This window comes from Lissotriton helveticus, chromosome 3_1 (genome assembly GCF_964261635.1).
Source record: "Lissotriton helveticus chromosome 3_1, aLisHel1.1, whole genome shotgun sequence".
Classification (NCBI taxonomy): Eukaryota; Metazoa; Chordata; class Amphibia; order Caudata; family Salamandridae; genus Lissotriton; species Lissotriton helveticus.
The window spans coordinates 35495757-35517110 of NC_136061.1; the positions used below are offsets into that span (position 1 = coordinate 35495757).

The 21354-nt window shown below is 47.3% G+C and overlaps 1 protein-coding gene across 4 annotated transcripts in view; it reads left to right on the top strand.

The window, feature by feature from the left end:
• SPEG (striated muscle enriched protein kinase) overlaps window positions 1-21354 on the top strand; it is a 1484310-nt gene that overhangs the window by 453590 nt on the left and 1009366 nt on the right. For 3 of the 4 annotated variants that reach the window (XM_078679189.1, XM_078679190.1, XM_078679188.1), the window contains exon 3: window positions 10570-10774. In XM_078679189.1, coding sequence (XP_078535315.1) covers window positions 10570-10774 — 205 coding nt within the window. Of the gene's footprint in view, window positions 1-10569; window positions 10961-21354 lie in introns of all 4 variants that reach the window. The other variant, XM_078679187.1, reaches the window with a different exon arrangement.

The window sequence follows — 21354 nt, forward strand, 5'->3', positions numbered from 1 at the left end:
GGGACGCCGCAGATGACTTCGGTGGCCTCGGAGCGAAACGGGGGGAGGCGGACTCTTTGTGTTCTTCCGGCGAGGAACGAGATGATCCACTCCAGTGCCTTCTCTTGGATACCGATGTTGCTGAGGCGCTGGACTAGGGTGCAGTGGCAGACCGTGTCGAACGCAGCGGAGAGGTCCAGGAGGATGAGGGCCACTGTTTCCCCCTTGTCGAGTAGGGTCCGGATGTCGTCGGTGGCTGCGATGAGGGCGGTCTCGGTGCTGTGGTTGGCTCTGAAGCCGGACTGCGAGGGGTCGAGGGATCCGTTCGTCTCGAGGAAGGCGGTCAGCTGTCTGTTGATGATCTTCTCGATGACTTTAGCAGGAAAAGGGAGGAGCGAGATGGGGCGGAAGTTTTTGAGATCGGTGGGGTCCGCTCTAGGTGTCTTCAGGAGTGCGCTGATCTCGGCGTGCTTCCAGCTCTCTGGGAAGGTGGCGGTGTTGAAGGAGACGTTGACATCGAACGGCTGGGATCTGATGTTCCTAACGGAAACATGGACAAAAGATGCTTCTAACCCCGATATTGCCCTAGCAGTTCCCCCAGATTATCAATTTGTCGGGCTAAACAGATCCGGATCTAAAGCAGGGGGAAGAATAGCTATTATCCTTAGACCCCACTGGAAAATCTTTTCCAGAAAATTAGATAACCTGGGCCCTATTGAAGCCATGTACTTCAGTATTTCCGAGGCCGCTCTCCTCATTTGTGCAGGGGTGCTAATCTACAATCCACCCAATACTCACCCCTCCCACACCACGGACCTACTTACGATCCTAACCGACCTCTCACTAAAACACCCTCATTTTATCGTCCTTGGGGATTTTAATCTGCATGTAGATAATAGAGACTGTGCAAAGGCGTGCTCCCTAATAGAAACCATGGCGGGCATTAACCTTTCTCAGAAAGTTGTGGGCCCCACTCACATTGCCGGTCACACTCTTTTTTTTTTTTTTTTTTTTTAATATATTTTTATTGCAGAATCAGGAATAAACATATCCAACAGGCCAACCCATACACCAACAGCACCCAGCACACAGTGCGATAGTAATGCAATACACAGCCAATTAGCCCACATCCCGGAGGCTGGGCGGCGCTTCAATGAGTCGGTTTACTGGAGGTACCTCGGTGCGCGCCCTATTCGGGACATAGGTCAAGTGTAACACTTCGTTTCTGCTTTTACCCCAAAACAAACATCCCACCCTCACCATCTAATCCTAGGCCACTCCAATGTCATGTCACTAAATCATCACGATTACCTCCCTGGGCCATCCGGTTCCGGGAGGTTGCCGCTGGCCGGCAAACCACCCCCTCCTACGACTCCCTCCCACTACCCACCCCCCAACTGCTGCTGATGCGGGTTCCACCATCCTCCTCCTGCTCTAGGGTGACAACTATCAGGAAGTTCCGACAAACATGTAGCCACACGGAATTCCTTCTTATAACTGCTCTGTCTCCTCGCCTTCCATCAGGTGGTCCCTCAGCGCCTGTACTACCAGTTCCCAGGACCGTGCAAGTTCTAAACTCTTCTCGTTACCAGTTCTAGTCGCCTGGCGCATCCGTAACACACTCTCACATCCCGACCACTTCACCAATTCATTCCTCCACCTCCGCACGGACGGCCCCTCTTTAGACTTCCAATGCCAAGTGATCTCACGCTGCGCCAGTATCAGGCCCAACCCAATGAATTTGGTCTTTTTGGTGTGTGGGAACCAAAGAAGCAGGCATGCAGCCATGTCAAAGTCTACTTCCCGATCCGTGACCGCATTCAAGAGGTCCCCTACCTCAGACCAGTAGTCCCCCAACTTCGGGCAACCCCACAGCATGTGGTCAAAATCCACCTCAGGTTCTAGACAACGTGGGCACATGGCATCAAGCACCTGGAAGTGTCGACGTAACCTCTCCGGAGTCAAATATGCCCTATGGATCACGAAAAAATGCACCTGTTGGAATCTCGCATTCCTCGTCCCTTTCCAGGTCCTATGTAACACCTGACCCCATACGGAGTCCGGGATTGGTTTACCGACGCTGGTCTCCCAACGCGACTTCAACTCAACTAACGGGTCTAGACCTTCATTCAACATCCTATTGTGGAGGCAGGTCACCGCCTTGACAGTGCCCGCTGCCATCACCACATACTGGCACGCCACCGTCACCTCCGGTTCAGCCAATCCACCCCCCCAATGCCTCTGTATCGCCGCGACAACCGCCGCATGCAGCAGGAAGGTGCCATTCGGCAGGCCGAATTGCTCTTGCAAAGTCTGGAACGGGGCCAGTGTCCCGTCCACATAGAGGTCGCCTACCATCTGCAAACCCAGGTCCTCCCACTCCAATAATTGGGACCAGTCACCTCCGTGCGGTAAGGCAGTGAGCATCCCGAGCGGAATCTCCGGCGCGTATGGCCGGCGCTTCCCAGCCCTCTTCAGGGTTCTGTTCCAGCACAATCTTAGTGTCCTTTCCTCCATCGTGAGGTCCCTACCAGCCAGTTTCTGTTGCATCACGACAGACGACAAGACATGCCTCTGAATGCCGGCGCCCCGGCCGTCCTCAGGCCCCCTGAATTCTCTGGCCACGTGCTGCGTCAGGACCTGGAGCTGCGCTGCCTGATAGTACAACTCATAGTCGGGGACTGCCATCCCTCCCTCACATTTGGGTCTCATCAAGGTGGTCAACGCCACCCGTCGGCGACCGTGGCCCCAGAGAAAGCCAGTCACCAACGTCTTCAGCTCTCTAAATATACCCTGCGGGATCCACACCGGCAACGTTCTAAAATAATAGAGGAGCCTCGGAAGTGCCACCATTTTCAGCAGCGCAACACGGCCCAGCACAGACAGCGGGAGAGAGGCCCAGAAGTCCATATTGCCCCTCAGCGCGCGAATGCAACACCCCACATTTCCCTCAAGGAGGTCCGCCGCGTCATGGTAGATGCGCACTCCCAGGTAAACAAAACAAGAGGGCTCCCACACCACCGGCCTCGGGAGCTGCGGGCAGTGCGTGGTCCTTCGCAACGGAAACACACAAGTCTTAGTCCAGTTCACCTTGAGGCCTGAGAGCCTCCCGAACCTGCTCAACATGTCCACCGCGCCTTCCAGAGCCCTGCCAGGGTCCGCCAGGTACAGTAACAAGTCATCGGCATATAACGAAATATAATGCGAGTCAAGTCCCTGCGCAATTCCGTCGAAGACAACTCCCGATCTCGCCTGCGCCGCTAGAGGTTCCATCGCTAGGGCAAAGAGCAGAGGGGATAGCGAGCAGCCCTGCCTCGTGCCCCTACAGACCGGGTAAACCGAGGAGACCAAGGACCCCAGCCGCACCCGCGCCTTAGCCGAGGAATAGAGCACCCTCGTCCAACCCCGGAACCCTTCCCCCACCCCGAACTTCAACAGCACGCCATCCAAAAAGTCCCATTCCAAGCTATCAAACGCCTTTTCAATATCAACTGTCAACACTACCGGGCCCGGATCCGCCGTGGCGGCACTATCAATGACCCCAATCAGCCGACGGATATTCATCGAAGTGCTCCGAGAGGGGATGAATCCCGCCTGATCCCTATGCACTAAAGAGGTCATCAGTGGGAGGAGTCTGGTGGCTAGGATTCGGCTCAAGATCTTGTAGTCTACAGTTAGCATAGACAGCGGACGATAAGAAGCGACATCCAATGCATCTCGGCCCGGCTTCAGCAAGGGCACAATCAGCGCCTCTGTCATAGAGTCAGGCAACCGCCCCAATTGTTTCGCCTCCGCATACACAATCTGCAGTCTGGGCGCCAACACGTCCAGAAATTTGACGTAGAACTCGATCGGCAATCCATCCACCCCAGGGGTTTTGTTCCGCGCCATATGACTAACCACCCCTCTGATTTCTGCTAGGGTGACAGGGCCCCCCAGATCCCGGGCCTCCTCCTCATCCAATATCGGCAAAGGGATCTGATCCAAGTAGTTACCAATGTCCGCGGCCGCCGCCTCAAGGTGGCTGGAGTACAGACCCGCATAGTAGGACTGGAAGCGCCCCAGGACCGCTGACTGCGAATAGACCACCTCCCCATCCTCCTGTCGCACACTCATAACCGGGCACCCTCTAGGGTTCGGATCAGCCAACTTCGCAAGGAGCGTGCCCACTTTATCTCGCTCCTCATGCACTTTCACCGCATACAACTTATAATCATAGCACCGCAATCTCTCCGTCTCAGTTGCTACCGCCTCCTTAGCGCGCAACAAGCTGTCTTGCAGCTCCGGCTGCTCGGGTCGCCGCTGCTCCACTCCTCTCAACACTTCCTCCGCCTTCGCGAGGTCATTCAGCACTATTGCCGGTCACACTCTTGACCTTATTTTTACAAATTCATCTGGCCTCTCTACCCTTGCCCCCCTCCCTGTGACTTGGTCTGACCATTTCGTCATTCCGTTTAACCTCATAATTCCACCTATTAGGCGCCCTGTCTGCAGGACGGAAAGGATGGGAAGAAAGTGGTTTAAAGTAACGCCGGAAGAGATTGAGCCTGCTTTAGCCAGGCTCAATTGGCAACCTTCCACAAACATAAATGAGGACATAGTAAACTTGAACCAACACCTCATTACGGCCATTGAGGGCCTAGCTCCCCTTACCCTTCTCACCTCAGCCAGAACCAAACCCTCTGCACCCTGTATCTCCCAGTTGCTGCGGGAAGGAAAAAGCAAATGTAAAAGATTAGAACGCCTTTGGCGCCGGACCTATGATCCAGATGCTAAAACAACTTATAGAGTGGCATTAAAAAACTTTCATAAAATCAAACAAAGCATCATGAGGGAGTATTTTGCCAGTAAAATTAAAGCTGCAGATAAATCAGCTAAAGTGCTCTTTCAAATTGTGAAAGATTTCACCAACCCCTCTGCCCTCACGCACAAGACTGAGCCCTGCCAAGAACTCTGCGATAAACTATCGAATTTTTTCAATGATAAAATCAATCTTATCTATGCCTCCTTTAAGGCAGCGGATAGTTCTGACGGAGAGGCTATACCCCCAATACATTCTAACGCCAAGGACACAAGGCTGAGTGCGTTCAAATCTATTACTTTGGATACTGCATTAAACAAACTCAAGCTTTGTAAATCGGGTTCACCCCTAGATCCCATGCCGCCTCAAGTTTTCTCTGCATTCGCCTCTGCGATTATACAACCCCTTTTATCTATTTGGAATCTCTCTCTCTCATCAGGCCAGTTCCCGGAGACTTGGAAGCAGGCCATCCTTATCCCCCTCCTGAAAAAACATGAAGCAGACCCCGCTGTTCTCAGCAATTATCGCCCGATATCATTGCTACCTAAGCCAGCTAAAATCCTGGAAAAAATAGTCCAAGAACAACTCTCTGACTATTTTGAATGCAATGATCTCCTACATGACTCGCAATCCGGCTTTAGGACCGGGTATAGCACGGAGACAGCTCTCCTGGAGGTGGCGGAGACCGTGCGGGAAGCCGTGGACAAGGGAGAGGCAGCCATGCTTGTGCTCTTCGACTTGTCCGCAGCTTTCGACACGGTCTCCCACGCCATCCTCTTGAATAGACTTCGAGAGTTGGGGATCTGTGACACTCCTTTAGCCTGGATCACCTCCTTTTTAACGGACCGTACACAACAAGTATGGTGCCGACCTTTCTGGTCTAAAGACAAGAAACCACTTGGTTGTGGGGTGCCCCAAGGATCCGCCCTTAGTCCTCTCTTTTTTAACGTTTATGTTGCACCCCTTGCAAAGGTGATTGAGTCATCTGGGGTGAGAGTGATCTCTTACGCTGATGATACGCAGCTTATTTTTTCTTTTAGAGATCACTCGTCCCCTGGTTTTAAAATTTTAGAACCTGTCTTTCTAATATTGTAGCCTGGATGACTCTCAACACGTTAAAACTTAATACGGACAAAACAAAGGTGTTGTTCTTTAACCAAATAATTCCCATGTCACCTGCCACCTGGTGGCCGACTGAACTCAATCCATCGCCTTCCCCGGTTACGGTGGCGCGCAATCTTGGAGTCCAGTTCGACAATGAATTATCTTTTAAACCCCAGATTGAGAAAGTCACCTCGGCATGTTTTGGTAAACTTCATATGGAATCACTGAAGACAGTGACACACGCGTTAATCACCTCGCACTTGGACTATGCGAACAGCCTATATGTGGGACTCCCTGCCTACCTCCTTCATAGGCTGCAGATTGTGCAGAACGCCGCGGCCAGGCTGATCTGCAAAATCCCCTTTCGACATTCCATCTCACCTTTCTTGAGGAAACTGCATTGGCTCACGATCACTGCTCGTGTCAAATTCAAGGCTCTGGTACTAGCTTTCAGGGCTCTGAACGGAAAAGGCCCCAAATACCTCAGACATAGGTTAAAGCCAGTCCACTCTTCTCTCAATCTCAGTTTCAACCACCTTCGACTCCTACTCCCCCCCAGATTTTGACTTGCGAGAAAAGGTGGTAGAGCTTTTGCTGTGACTGTATCAAAACTGTGGAACTCTCTCCCCATCAACCTCTGTCTCACTGACATTGAATCTCAATTCAGGGGCAAACTAAAGACCTTTCTATTTTCTGGCTGCTAAATATTCTCCCTCAAGCTCGCAATCCTCAGCGCCGGGACACCCCCATTGGGGGTAGCCGTGCGCTTAACAAATGTCAAATAATAATAATAATAATAATAATAATAATACTGGCCGAGACAGCATTGGTTCACGGACCTCCGTCGCCTCTCAGTCCAACCATCAATCCATCTGCATCAACATCCCTCTCTACTCTCGATGTCCAAAGGCCAGGTACTCCACCCGAATCTGAAATCTCTCAGATTATCGGCATGGCTCCTGAGTACCGAGAGTTCTGCCACCTAAACATCCCGCAGGAGTGCAAGGAAGTCCTAGCTAAGGCAAGAGCAGTTAGCACAAACAAAACTTATTCCTTGAAATGGAAACGCTTTTGTGTTTGGTGTAAACACAACAATCTCCATCCTTTCAAGATCACTCCAGAGCAGTTACTGCCATATTTACTACATCTGGCACAATCGGGACTTGTTTTGTGAAGTAACAAGGGCCCCCTGGTAAGGATGAGAATCCTGGGTCAGGGAAAACATACAATGTAAAGGTAAACACCCAGGCTATCTGTATAACAAAACACCAGCTATATATTCAACTGCACCATTCCCAAAATAAGAGAACTTAAACCATAACACAAACCATCAAAATGATATCAAAAATAGTGTATTTTAATAAAAACAGAGATACATTTTTTACAGTGTAAATATACAATTTTGATTAATTGTTGATAAAAAGTGATATATTTTTTATATTTAAGAAAGCACAAATTAAAAAACATTAGACGGGCAATGATACATGTCCTATCTATTGTTGCTGTGGCTGTTGTATATGAGTCAACGCGTTTCGACACGTCGTGGTGTCTTCCTCAGGACAATTATAGTTTCAGCCAATTTATCTATAAAGAACAAAATGATATTAGTTCTTATTTTTTTCCTTTTCCGAACAGTGTCACAGTTTACAGTTTCATTTTGTTCATTCACAATAGATGATAGCGAACCCCAGAACAATAATTCATTTCATTTCTGTTATTTGATTCACTTCATTTAACATGGGAATATCTAGTGCAGTTCGTTATTTTTTCTAGAGTCTTACTTAATACATAGCAAAGTGTACAAGAGATACATTATTACAGGAGGTATCCTAAGGTGAACAGGCCTAGACAATTACAATTTTGATATGATCTATTTTGTCTACAGTATGCGTTTGTTTCACTGGTAACATTCTTTAAAAATCCTGTTCAAGTCATTCAATAACCTCAATTTTTTACCCTTCTATCAAGAAAACGCGGGAGAAACCCAGAAAGAAAGTTTGAGCAGCAAGATAAATGAAAAAAGAGAATTTACAGCTGCAGATATAAAGCTTCAGGCATCTTTTTCAAAGAGATTCAAATATTGGCTTTAAAGCCACCAACAGCTCTTATCCTATCCTATAGTACTCCACGTAACTGATACTACATTTCTATTCTCGCCATTACTCTGTTGCAGTTGGATTGGTGTATACCTATTCATATTTTCCCAAAATGTTAGGCTTCCCATGTCTTTACCTGACATAGACCTCTGTTTAGACAGTTCATCTGTGGATTTCTTCAGTTAAAAAACAGCGTAAGTGAGGCACCGTTATTTTCTTTCCCTAAAATCGGCATGTGAAACCTGCAGAGGACATAATTTTGTGTTCCTTAATATTCACTCAGTTCATTCCATTGGCACGATAGAGAGCGGCATCTAAATATACTCATTCTCTCTTTATATCAGATTGCATACCTCAATGTTAAGGATCCACTGCTCCCATCTCACTTAGCCTGCATTTACACTTTCAGAGGGTTTCTTCAAGTAAAAAAATGCCTCTTGGCTGTAGATGAAACCATAAGAACTAAGCGTTATAATGACACACAGATCTTTTATTTTGGGTACAATTAAATGTGCTTATAATGGTATTTTTCTCACCACGTCAAAAAAGGGGGGTTTTCCAAATATGCAGAGCAGCTCACCATAGGGCAGTAACTGGTTGATTTTCAAACTAACCCACGTGGTGTCTATAGTAGATTACTGCTCCCCCCATCTAATTACAGCGTCAGCATGGAACTGTTGGGCAAAAAATAAATAAAATGCAAAGCTTGTTTTACTATTTTGACCTAGCTTTTAAAACACGCTACTGTCGGTGCCCCGTGGGACAAGGGAAAAAAACATGTGTCCATCCATCAAATATATTTCATGGAAAACAGCACTTCTTTTGGCTTTGACCTCAGCGAGAAGGGTCAGTGAGTTACAAGCTCTTTCCATACAAGATCCTTTCATGCAGTTCAGAGAGGACAGAGTGATTTTAAGAACTAATCCTCGCTTCATTCCTAAAGTCCCCTCGGACTTCCATTTAAATGAACCACTTGTACTTCGCTCATTCTTCCCAAACCCCAGTACTGTAGCTGAAAGATCCCTTCACTCTTTGGACCTAAAAAGATGTCTAAATTTTTACCTGGACAAAACAAAACATTTCAGAAAAACGAATCAGCTTTTCATCGCTTTCAGCAGACCTAGAAAAGGCATGCCACTTTCCAAACAAAGCATTTCACGATGGATATCAGCGGCAATTGCTTTTTGCCATGACAAAGCCGGACGTCCATTACATTCCAAAGTCCGAGCGCATTCCACAAGGGCTGTGTCCGCATCGGCGGCACTATTCGCTGGAGTACCGATTCTGGACATCTGCAGGGCAGCGACCTGGAGAACGCCGCATACATTTACCAGGCACTACTGCCTGGATACGGAGCTGATGCAGGATGCAGCTGTGAGCCAGGCTGTACTTCGCCATCTATTCCAGTAAGATGAGCCTTCCTCCTTCCCACCGCCCTGCACTGGTATGCACATTTATTTACTTTATTATTTGTATTGCTGATGGTTACTAGTCGCATGATATGTATTATCTCAGACTATTCGTTATGTTCCATCGCAAATGTGCATAATGTATTGCTTGCTACTCTGATTCAGGCATGTGAATCTATGAAAGACACCCATAATACTGGATAAGAAATGCGTTACTTACCTATAACTGCAGTTATCCAGTATTGGTGTCTTTCATAGATTCACACGCAACCCTCCCGCCTCCCAGGAAGGTCTCATCTCTCCCTCTATAACATATGTTACGTCTACCTAGCTTGGTGCGTACGAAAATCTGAGAGACTGAGGCTCCTGGCAGGAAGGTTCTAGAGGGAGGTGGTAGCTGATTGGCTACCCTCAGGATTTTGGTCCTTTTTACAAAAGGACATAGATAGGCTACTAAGGCAAGGCCCTTAGGCCTACTTTTCTCTATGTATGTCTATAGGACATTACTTTTCTATGTACCGGGGGCTCCCATCTCGACGACGGGGAATGATTCAGGCATGTGAATCTATGAAAGACACCAATACTGGATAACTGCAGTTACAGGTAAGTAACGCATTTCTTATCGTGTTTGCTATTAATTCAGGAAAGCTGTCATTAAAACATACGTATTATGTTTTTTTTTAATTATGCAGTTTTCAGTAGTGCAACCGAAGTTTTTAGTGCACTGTCCAAAAAAGAATCCATGTAGAAACATATGTGTTCAATACAAATGAATAAACGATAGAAAACATATTTGAATGTACAAATCATATCCAGGGTCAGAAAAAAAACTAAGCGGGGTTACAAATTATGGTGAATGACGACCGAGAGTGAGAACATTCTTTTATAAGAACAAAGCACAACCGCATATATCAAAGAGTTGGCAAGAAGCTGAGTGAAGTCCAAGTCCCTTAGAGTCCCTCATATATTTATTTGTCTTTGTAAATGTGTTCAGAGAACCTGCATATAGGATAAGAAATTCTAATGTTAGACTTCAAAGAAATAGCTAATGTTACAAATAAATAACTTTCAATTTTGACTTTTCTGGCCCGTTGTTTCTTCCGATTCTTTGTACAGCTCCCTGTTGGATGTACTGCAGATAACATGTCTGAACTGTTTTTCTGTCCTGTTTCCGTTCTAGGAGAGTCAGGCACCATTGTGGGCAGCTCCCTGACCACGACGCCCAGCACACTGGTGGGCACTTGTCTGACAGATGAACATTCAGATTGGTCGGGCAGCCAGCAGACAGTGGTGGAGACGGATGTTGGTGGCAGGACGACGACGGGAGGACCATACTACTATCCTGGCACTGGGCGACCAATGGATATCTTGTCCCGGAACCCAAGGCAAGCGCTCCTTCAGGCCGCCAACGGCAAGGAGATCAGGCACCTGGGGGTGGAGCCTTTGATACGGGCATCTCGTGCAAATCTGGTGGGCACGAGCTGGGGGTCAGAGGATAGTCTATCAGTGGCAAGCGATGCATACGGGAGTGCCTTCAGCCTGTACCGAGGGAGGGCGTTTTCAATCCACATGTAAGTAGCTTTTCCGTCCCCTCTGATAGGATGTCACAGCCTACCACTCCATTCCCTAGTTTTTTCAGCACCCTTCCATTTTTTATCCTATTTTTGTTATTTCTGGCTTGCATTTCAGCATTTTTTGTTCTTGGTCTGAGGGCACGCTCTTCCAGTACATAGATGAGGTATTTTGCTTTCCTGACTTAAATAACCTTCCTTAAGCAGTGAAAAGGAGGCACAGGGAGTCAGCAAGAACAGGATTTAGAGAGCTGTTGTTGAAGGAAGGTGTGACAAAAGAAAGTGGGAACGAGGTGGTGTGAGGACAGGAGATACATAGTAGCTCTACGTAGGAAGGGACATAAATACATTTGGGAGGGGTTAGGCAAAGAGGAGCAAGGTAAATGACAAAAAGAAACATCCAAGGAGGAGTAAGCAAGAATTAAGATTCCATCAGTTCCATCATCATGTGATTATCTGCAGATCGTAGCCACATGCATTCCGCACTCTAGTATGGAGGATATGCCTGCAAATTCTTATACTCATGAATCTAGTTAGGAAGATTTGTCTAACGCGTCTGTTTTTTTTTTAAGCTAAACATTTCTGCTACAGACAGCTTCAACTGTGTTTCTTATAGCATTGTATATAATACTATTCAAGAGGGCTTTCTTGTCAATCTCCGTTCCCTTCTTTTTATTGGTGGCTTCCCACTTTATGGTTTGTCTATCCCTGCTCTGGAGCATACCATGTTTGCTCTTACTTTTGTTTGGCTTGAGCAGTGCCTTCCCATGCTGGCATCATGTAACTACTTTTTAGGTCTCGCCTGAGCCAGCGCATGCGCTGCTCCGGCGAGACATTTGGTCTCCAAAAAGCTGACCATATGCTTTTTGTGAGGCCTAGAGCGTGCGGTTACGCGCACAGTTACGCGCAGAGGCGCCATCGGGCGTTCCTCCCGCTTGGGACCAAGCGCGCTCGCCTCGCCCCGCCTCTCTCCGTCTTGATCGCACTTTTACTTGCTATTTGTTTTGGATTTCTTATCTTCCTGCCCACACCTCTCTGCCTGCCCATTCTGTCGTGTTATAGTCCTTACCCTAACCAGCCTTGTAGACATCTGGCTTTCCTCTCGCTTGGGAGAGCAGACTGCTCTCCCAAGCGCACGAGCCTTGCCCCGCTTCTCCGTCTTGCTCGCGCTTTCACTTTTTTTTACTTGCTATTTGTTTTGGATTTCTTATCTTTCTGCCCACACCTCTCTGCCTTCCCCTTCTGTCGTGTTACAGTCCTTACCCTAACCAGGCTTGTAATTGTGCCCTGGGTCACGTGCTTGAGGGTAGCTGGCTGTCGGTAGTGTCTTGCCGGTGATAGAGCCCGCTTAAAACACATTCTTGGGCACATGCTTCTGGCGTGGGAATTCCCTTGGGGCAATGGATGCAGGTGTCCCCTGTAAAGTGCATAATCTGTTACAGGTAGCTTTAAGCACCAAACCTGTGTTCTGCCTAATTCAATCTGACAGCAGGGCTTTGTACAACTGAACCTTCGTCATTCCACCTGAAGAGGCACCGTCAGAGCCTGTGAAACCACTAGCAGTGCAATGAACGTGCTTTCGTCCTACCCTGTCAGTGCGGTGAAGCTGCATTGTTAGGTGAGTGTGCATTGAACCCCCTCCCCCCCCATCTTCCTTGAGGAGTAGTGGTCGCCCATAAGAGCCGCATGAAGTGGCCATTGTAAACTGCCGGGAACCGTGTGAACAGCCCCCGCTCGCCTGCGGGAGCCTTGTGAAATTGCTGTAGTTGCTCCACACAGTTATGTGCACGTTTATCCCAGATGTTTGTAGTGTGCTTGTTTTATTTATTTACGTTTTATAATGCTCAGCCTGCAGGTGACTGTCTCCTCCCTTACTTGGCTGTATGTAAGGACTGCTCAGATTGTCTCATTCAGGATCATCATGGTTCTCTTTCCTGCACATGCTCTCTTAGTTTGGCCTCCCACATGTTCACGCTGTTAGTTGTTTCCATCCCACATGTCTGCGAGAGTTGTCTGTACTTTTTATATGTGCGCGTACTGCGTGACGGCGCTATTCGTAAGAATGTATTTCGTCAATGCCATGGACTTTATAATCCTAGTTCTTATCTTATCTGATTGTAACTGGAGGAATTGACTTACATTTACCGTCCTCCTTAACCTATTTTTTTAATTGCAATTGTTGTACTTAACTGCTCTGAGAAAGATTTTTCATTCATCTACATTGTGCTTGCTCTGATCTCCATCCTTCCTTACTTTGATCCATCGGTTATCTGCTGTATGTGCATCCACACAAGCTCCAGGCATGATGCACAAACTCGCATTTAGCATCGGCATGGCCTATCTGTTCCCGTCATTTAGCTCATGTGAGGGGGTGACCCAGCGCCTTGAGACCCTGATGGGTGCGTAGTTGTGCTTTACCAATTCCTGATGGATTGATATGTCTGTGCCACTGCTATCATTCATACACACACCCTCTTTGTACAGTGCTCATGCTGGAGGGGGGGAGCCCTGCCCGGCCTCACACGGCCACTAACAGCCAAAAACGGTCCCGCCCTTGTCCTGGGCTACTCCCGCGCGTTTCGCACACAATGTCCGGTGGGCGGGGTTAGGCGGCGAACGCGGACCAGGTGTTGCTGGTCACGCAGGGAGTCCTGGTTAATTGAGTCCCTGCGGCGTTCAAGGCAGCCCGCTCAGTGCCCTCTATCAGCCCACAGCACGATACCAAAAACACCAGTGTCAACACCTCCCCAGTGTCCTGAGGTGCGAAGCGGGTGCGGCGAGAAGTTGGCTCAGTCCTCAAATAGCCTCCAGCGACGTCCTCTTGTAACAGGGTTCCACCTTGGCCAGTAATAGAGTCGGTAAATATCTTTATTATTACTAAAGACTGTAAAGTGAAAACATTCCACCACAATACAGATTACCCATCATTTCACCATATCAGCTATCTTGAGTTTAGCCGGGGATAATTTATACATTCCATACATAAGAATAGCGTTTTTTAAAGTCTTATATATCGTTCTTTTTTAATTACAGCAGTACATACCATTTTTGTAATTATATTCTTGAGGTTTATTCGTTTTTGTGAAACAAGCTGTTATCATTTTAATGATAAGTATGTTTATTTATGTTTTAATGTAGTTTTTTTATTTAACAACATATTTAAAGTTTTTTTTATTTTATACAGTTTTTTTGGCAGATTGTTTGGTTTGAAGGGGAATAGAGTGGGTTATTTTTTTAATGTTTATATTAAATTAATTATACATTTTTATAACTTGAATCGAATAGTAATCATGTACTTTTTCAAAACGATTTAACAACTACATTAAAAAATATGGTAATTGTTTATTTGTTAATTGGTTAAATAGATATGTGATTTTTTTTAAACTGTTTGGTATTAAGTTGGATATGTTTTATGTTAACTAATTTTGTAGTGTTATCATTTTTTAAACCACTGTACATTGTTAGTTTTTTTCTCCTAGTAACTACATTTATTTTTGTGGTTGTTTGCATTTTCAGGTAATAGAGTGGGAAATGTATTAAATAGTTATCTTTTATTTTTTATCGACACTAATATCATTGTTTAATTTTATATGTTATTATATTGTTTTTGGTTATTAATTATTTACTGAATTATATAATGTAAAAAGTAGTTAGTAGAGGTAGAATAGTATTTACGACTCCTTCTAAGTCCAATACTTTTATTTCTGTTGCTTACATAGGACTGGGAATAGTAAATCTTACCCTTTCAAAGTCCAACACTTTTCATACTGTTTCATAGAATTGAGTGGTAATAGTAATTACTCCAGTATTGGAACTTTCATAGATTCCCATTGCTTGTATCATTCCCCGTCGTCGGACTGGGAGCCTCGGTAATAATAAATATATATATATATATAAATATATACTTAGGTAAATACACCCTAATAGGTGTAAAAAGTAAAAAATTAGGCCTAGGCCTCATTATATTTTGTAGCCTATAGGTGTCCTTATGTAAAAGGACCCAAACTCACATTAGCAACCAATCAGATTAGCCTCACCCTGTGGAACCTTCCTGAGAAAGCTCAGAGCCTCAGATTTTCTACCGCATCGTTGATGACAGGGAGTCTCTTTAGAGCTCTGCTCTAACTTCTACTTTGAGGTACTATTTAAGCTGTTTTTTGACAGGATTCCTTTATATTCTTACTATGGCTGATAAGGAAAAGAAGAGCCTTTTCAGGCCTTGTGCCACTTGTGGCAAAAAACGACTTTATACTGAGGATAAACATAAGGATTGTATATACTGTTTATACCCTGACCACAAGCCAGAGGGTTGTAAGATATGCAGGATGATGTCTGTTAAGACTCTTCGAGATCGTGAAGGACGGTTACTTCTTTGGCTGAGAAAGTTGGAAAAGAAGGAAGAAGTGGTTTCTAGTGATGATGAAGATGCCAGATCATCATCTTCCAAGACATCTTTGAAGAGGGGTGTACCATCTGAGGAAGTTTCATCTGAACCCCCCTCAAAGGCTTTGCGTGGGACCTCTGATAGGTCTGGCAAGCCCGGGCCTAGCGAATCTCCTCACGAGAGTGTAAAGGAGAGGGAAAGGCTAGCACCGCAGGTGCTGAAGGCAAAACTGGATGAGGGCTCGGCTGGGCCTTCACATCAGGAGAAAGTTTCTAAGTCCTTCAAGAAACCAACTGTAGAGGCTTCAACAGTGGTCAAAAAAGGCGCTAAAGCCTCTGTGGTGACTTTGTCTCCTCATACATCGACGAGCCATCCATCGACGACGAGGATGACGACGACGACGGCGTCGACGAGGACTTCGACGACGATGCCGTCGACGAAGACTGGGTCGACTACAGCGTCGACGACGATGACTACGTCGACGGTTACCACCTCGTCGACGAAGACAATTCCGTCGACGATGATTATCCCGTCGACGGTGGCAATCTCGTCGACGACGACGATCTCGTCGACGAGGGTGAGCCCGTCGACGATGGCAGTTCCGTCGACGATGACGAACCCGTCGACGATGACGAGCCCGTCGACGATGGCGATCCCGTCGACGGTGAAGTTTATCTCGTCGACAGTCCCGTCGACGACGGTTCAGACTATGGAGATGCCGTCGACGGCAGGTGATAGAGGCACCAGGAAGAGGAGAATAACTCCGGATATGACTTCACCTAGAAAGGTGTCATCATTACCCCCAGCCCTGTTGTTGGATGAGGATGAGTACTCGGAGAATGAGATGTATGGGGATGCATATAGCCCATCTCAGTTGCATCTGAAATACCACGATTCTGACCAGGATGATGAGTACTATTATGGGCAGGAGCAGCGACAACAACAACAGGTCGCATACCAGGAAACTCAGGCACAACAGGGCACGGTTACAATGCCTATGAGTCTTTTGACGGACTTGAGAGCAATGCTGGAGGAGTATAGAAGCAGGCAAGGGTCGCGACCAGTGGAAGGTCAGGCGCAGGTTCAGCCTCAGGTGATGGCAGTTCAGTCTGTGGCCCCTTCACAGGGGGAAGAGGAGAGGGAATATCCTCGGCAGACACAGGTCCAGGATGATACCTCGGATGAGGATGAACAGAACCAGGATCAGAATCCTGATAACGAATGGAACCAGTATATAGCACAGGATCCGGCTTCTCCGGTGCCGGACCCGGTAGATTCACCTCCGGCGGATGTGGGAGGTTTCTTCAGCTTGATGGAAAGAGCCACGGCACGCTTTAAGCTAGCCATGCCGGCAACATCTACGGATTGTTTTTTGTATGATTTTAAAGAGGCATACCGTAAGACAGTGCGTTCGATTCCCATTGTAGAGCACATTTGGGATGAAGGAAAGAAGGTGATGCAGTCTCCAGCGACAGTCATTCCAACACTTCCACGCTTGGAGAAAAAGTATAAAGCTCCGGATGACAGTCCCGCCTGCTTGATTGGACAACCTAGACCAGACTCAGTCATATCGCAGGCGGCGCAGAAGAAATCACGGAATCCTTCGGCCACCCTCACAACTCCACCGGACAAGGAGGGTAGAAGGTTAGACAACGCTGGAAAGCGATTTTCTTCTATGGCTAGTTTGTTGGTCAGGGCGGCCAATGCCTTGGCGATTTTAGCAAGATATGACCGCCAGATGTGGAGTGATGTGGCACACTATGTGGAATTGCTGGCGGATGACCCTAGAGCTGAAGCTCGGAAACTTCTGGAAGAAGGACAACGGTCTTCTTCTGAAATGATTGATTGTGCGATGGACATCGCCACCGTTTCTTTCCGTGCTCTGGGCAGCGCGGCTGTTCTTCGACGGCAGGGGTGGCTACGAGCGACTTATTTTCGACCAGAGGTCCAAAATAAGATTCTGGACTTGCCCTTTGATGGGGACATGTTATTTGGGAAACATGTCGATGACACCCTACAGGGAATAAAGAAGGACACAGAGACAGCAAGGGCTCTGGGGAACCTACAATATAGAAAGACACCATTCCGTGGAGCGAGAGGAAGAGGCTTCACTTCTCCAAGAGGTGGTTATCAGCAACAGCGATACTCGCAGCAGTCGCAGTCGTACAGACCACAGTACGGCAATCAATATTATCAGAGACAGTCACAGTCTCAATCGTTCTCTCGTCAGAACGCTCGTGGACGTCAGGGGCGTCAGGGCAAAGACGCTGGCAAGCGTCAATAGCGGCCTCCTGACTCTGCCAACTGTTCCTCCGCCTCTGGTATCTCCAGTGGGCGGCAGGATATCTCAACATCTGAGCAGCTGGGAAGAAATAACATCGGATCAGTGGGTATTGAACATCATCCGACATGGGCATACGTTAGAATTCCAGGAGTTTCCACCTACAAGAGCTCCCCACGCCACTACTTCAAAACATCTAAACCTTCTGCAATTGGAAGTTCAACAAATGCTTCGGAAGGGGGCGATCCAACGTGTTCCCCTATCACAAAGAGGAGAAGGTTTCTATTCAAGATTTTTTCTGATCCGAAAAACGAAACTAAAGTGGCGTCCGATCCTGGACTTAAGGGAGCTCAATACCTATCTCGTAAAGCTGTCGTTTCGGATGATTTCACACCAGGACATATTGCGCCTATTGAATCCAGGCGATTTCATGGCTACACTAGACCTGGAAGATGCCTATTTTCATATCCCGATCCATCCGGCTCACAGACGTTATCTTCGCTTCACAGTGGGCAAGAGTCACTTCCAGTTCATGGTGCTCCCATTTGGATTAAAATCCGCTCCTCGGATATTCACAAAGGTGCTGGCCCCGGTAGCAGCTTTTCTGAGAAGACAGTCGCTGGAAGTATTCCCGTACTTAGACGACTGGCTGCTGAAGGCACCAAGCTTCCAAGAGGCAACAGAAGCAGTGGACACATGCTTGAGCCTCTTCATTCATCTGGGTTTGCAACTCAACAGAGAGAAATCGGTTCTTCAACCGTCAGGTATGGTGAAGTTCTTGGGAGCGATCCTCGATACTCAGTTGTGCAAAGCCTTCCCATCGGAAGAGAGACAGTTGAAACTCATGTCTTCAGCCGCTCGGCTGCAGAAGAAAACTTGGATGACAGTCAGGATGTACAAATCTCTTCTAGGGTCGATTTCATCCTGTATTCAATTGATTCCGCACTGCAGGCTGCGAATGCGCCCCTTGCAGGAGGAACTGGACCTTCAGTGGAGACAAGTGGAAGGGTCGTTCGACGACAAAGTAACGGTCACCCAGCAGATGAAACGGACGGTTTCATGGTGGATGAAGAAATCTCACCTCGCAGTGGGTCTCAGTTTCAGAGCGGCACCGGCTCCTCGCGTCATTACCACAGACGCCTCCCTTCAGGGTTGGGGAGCGGTCATGCAAGATCTCCAGGTCAGTGGCCACTGGACACCAGTAGAACGTCGCTTGCATATCAACGTTCTGGAGCTAAGGGCTATTCGATTGGCAATGTTGGCGTTCCTTCCAAGAATTTCAAATTCGGCCATCCTGGTGCGTACGGACAACACCACCGCAATGCATTACGTCAACAAGCAGGGCGGCACAAGATCACAACTGCTTTCTCAGGAAGCCCAGTTGCTGTGGGAGTGGGTGATCTCACAGAACATCACGCTCGTGGTGGAACACCTTCCAGGAGTATGCAACACGAAGGCAGATACGCTAAGCCGCTTGAGGGCAGTCTCACACGAGTGGGAACTGGACAACACAGTGGTCAAGGACATCTTCTCCCGTTGGGGAACCCCAGCGATCGACCTGTTTGCAACACCGAGGAACAAGAAATGCCGGTGTTATGCGAGCAGGGAACACCATCGAGGGTCACTGGGGAATGCCCTTTTGATGTCTTGGTCCGGCGCATTTGTTTACGCCTTTCCGCCATTTCCCCTGATTCCTCGTGTCCTCAAGAAGCTCAAGCTGGACAAGTGCAGGATGATACTAATAGCGCCTGCCTGGGCTCGCCAGTTCTGGTTCACGGAGTTGCTTCTTCTATCGGAAAAGCGGCCCATTCATCTGCACCCCAACCAGACCCTTCTATCAATGTACAACGGCCAGGTTCTCCACCCGAACCCGAGCTCGCTTCAGTTGACAGCTTGGCTCCTGAACACAGAGAGTTTAAGGATTTAGACATTTCAGAAGAATGCAGGAACATTTTGTCACAGGCACGAGCTCCTAGCACTAATAAGACATATAGAGCGAAATGGAAAAGGTTCTATTTATGGTGCCAGAGAGATGGAGTGCATCCATTCTCATCAGCTCCGCATCAGCTCTTGCCATACATTCTATCTTTGGCACGGGCAGGTCTGGCTCATGCTTCCATCAAGGTCCACTTGGCAGCTATTTCCAGGTACAGAAGGACAAGATCGGGCCCTTCTCTACTATCAACAAGGATAATAAAACAATTCCTGAAAGGGCTGTTTAGAGTTTTTCCGCCAGTCAGGCCCCCACCTCCGGTTTGGCACTTGAATGTGGTCCTGGCTCAACTGATGAGATCGCCATTTGAGCCAATACATAGGGCTGAACTGAAGTTCCTATCATGGAAAGTGGCGCTTCTTCTGGCACTCACATCTGCAAGGAGAGTAGGGGAACTTCAGGCTTTAACTATCAAAGAACCTTTCTTGCAGTTCAAGAATGATACATTGATCCTACGAATGAACCCCAAATTCATTCCGAAGGTACCGACAGACTTTCATCTGAATGAACCGGTGGTTCTGAATTCTTTTTTTCCTCGGCCTTCCACTCAGGCTGAGAGGACACTTCATTCTCTAGACGTTCAGAGATGTCTGAAATTTTATCTGCAACGCACAGCTGGATTTCGGAAGACGCCCCAGCTGTTTGTGGCCTTCGGGGCCCCAAGAAAAGGATTTCCTTTGTCAAAGCAGGGAATTTCCAGATGGATATCAAGTGCGATCCGTTTCTGCCACCAGGCGGCAGGCAAACCGTTGGAAGGACAGGTGAAGGCGCACTCCACAAGATCGATCTCATCGTCAACAGCGCTGTTTGCTGGAGTATCGATAAAGGATATTTGCAGAGCGGCCACCTGGAGCAGTACTCACTCATTCACGAGGCACTACTGCCTGGAGGCGGCTGCAATGGGGGATTCGGCTGTTGGACAAGCAGTCCTGAGAAATCTCTTCCAGTAAGAGGTGAGCTTTCCTCTCTTCCCTCCTCCTGTTTTTTCAAACATTTCGTTTATTATGATATGGTTACTGATTTATTGTTGTTATGATGTATAATATCATTGGTTTATAATGGTTCTATAACTATGCACGAAATGTTTGAGGTATGCTAACTGCTATCTACTCTGATACAAGCAATGGGAATCTATGAAAGTTCCAATACTGGAGTAAGAAACAAGTTACTTACCTGTAACTTTAGTTCTCCAGTATTGGTAACTTTCATAGATTCCCATGCGCCCACCCGCCTCCCCTGGGAAAGCTCACTCTGGGCTAGGTGATTATGTGGCAAAGCAACGGCTACGAAAATCTGAGGCTCTGAGCTTTCTCAGGAAGGTTCCACAGGGTGAGGCTAATCTGATTGGTTGCTAATGTGAGTTTGGGTCCTTTTACATAAGGACACCTATAGGCTACAAAATATAATGAGGCCTAGGCCTAATTTTTTACTTTTTACACCTATTAGGGTGTATTTACCTAAGTATATATTTATATATATATATATATTTATTATTACCGAGGCTCCCAGTCCGACGACGGGGAATGATACAAGCAATGGGAATCTATGAAAGTTACCAATACTGGAGAACTAAAGTTACAGGTAAGTAACTTGTTTCATCCCCCCCCCAAAAGTTCAACACTTTCCCTACTGTTGGTGAGATTGGAGTGGGACTAGTAAATGTGAACACTCTACAGTCTAGCACTTGTCCTACTGTTGTTCAGATCAAAGTTGGAAAAGGGAACCTGACTGCCCCA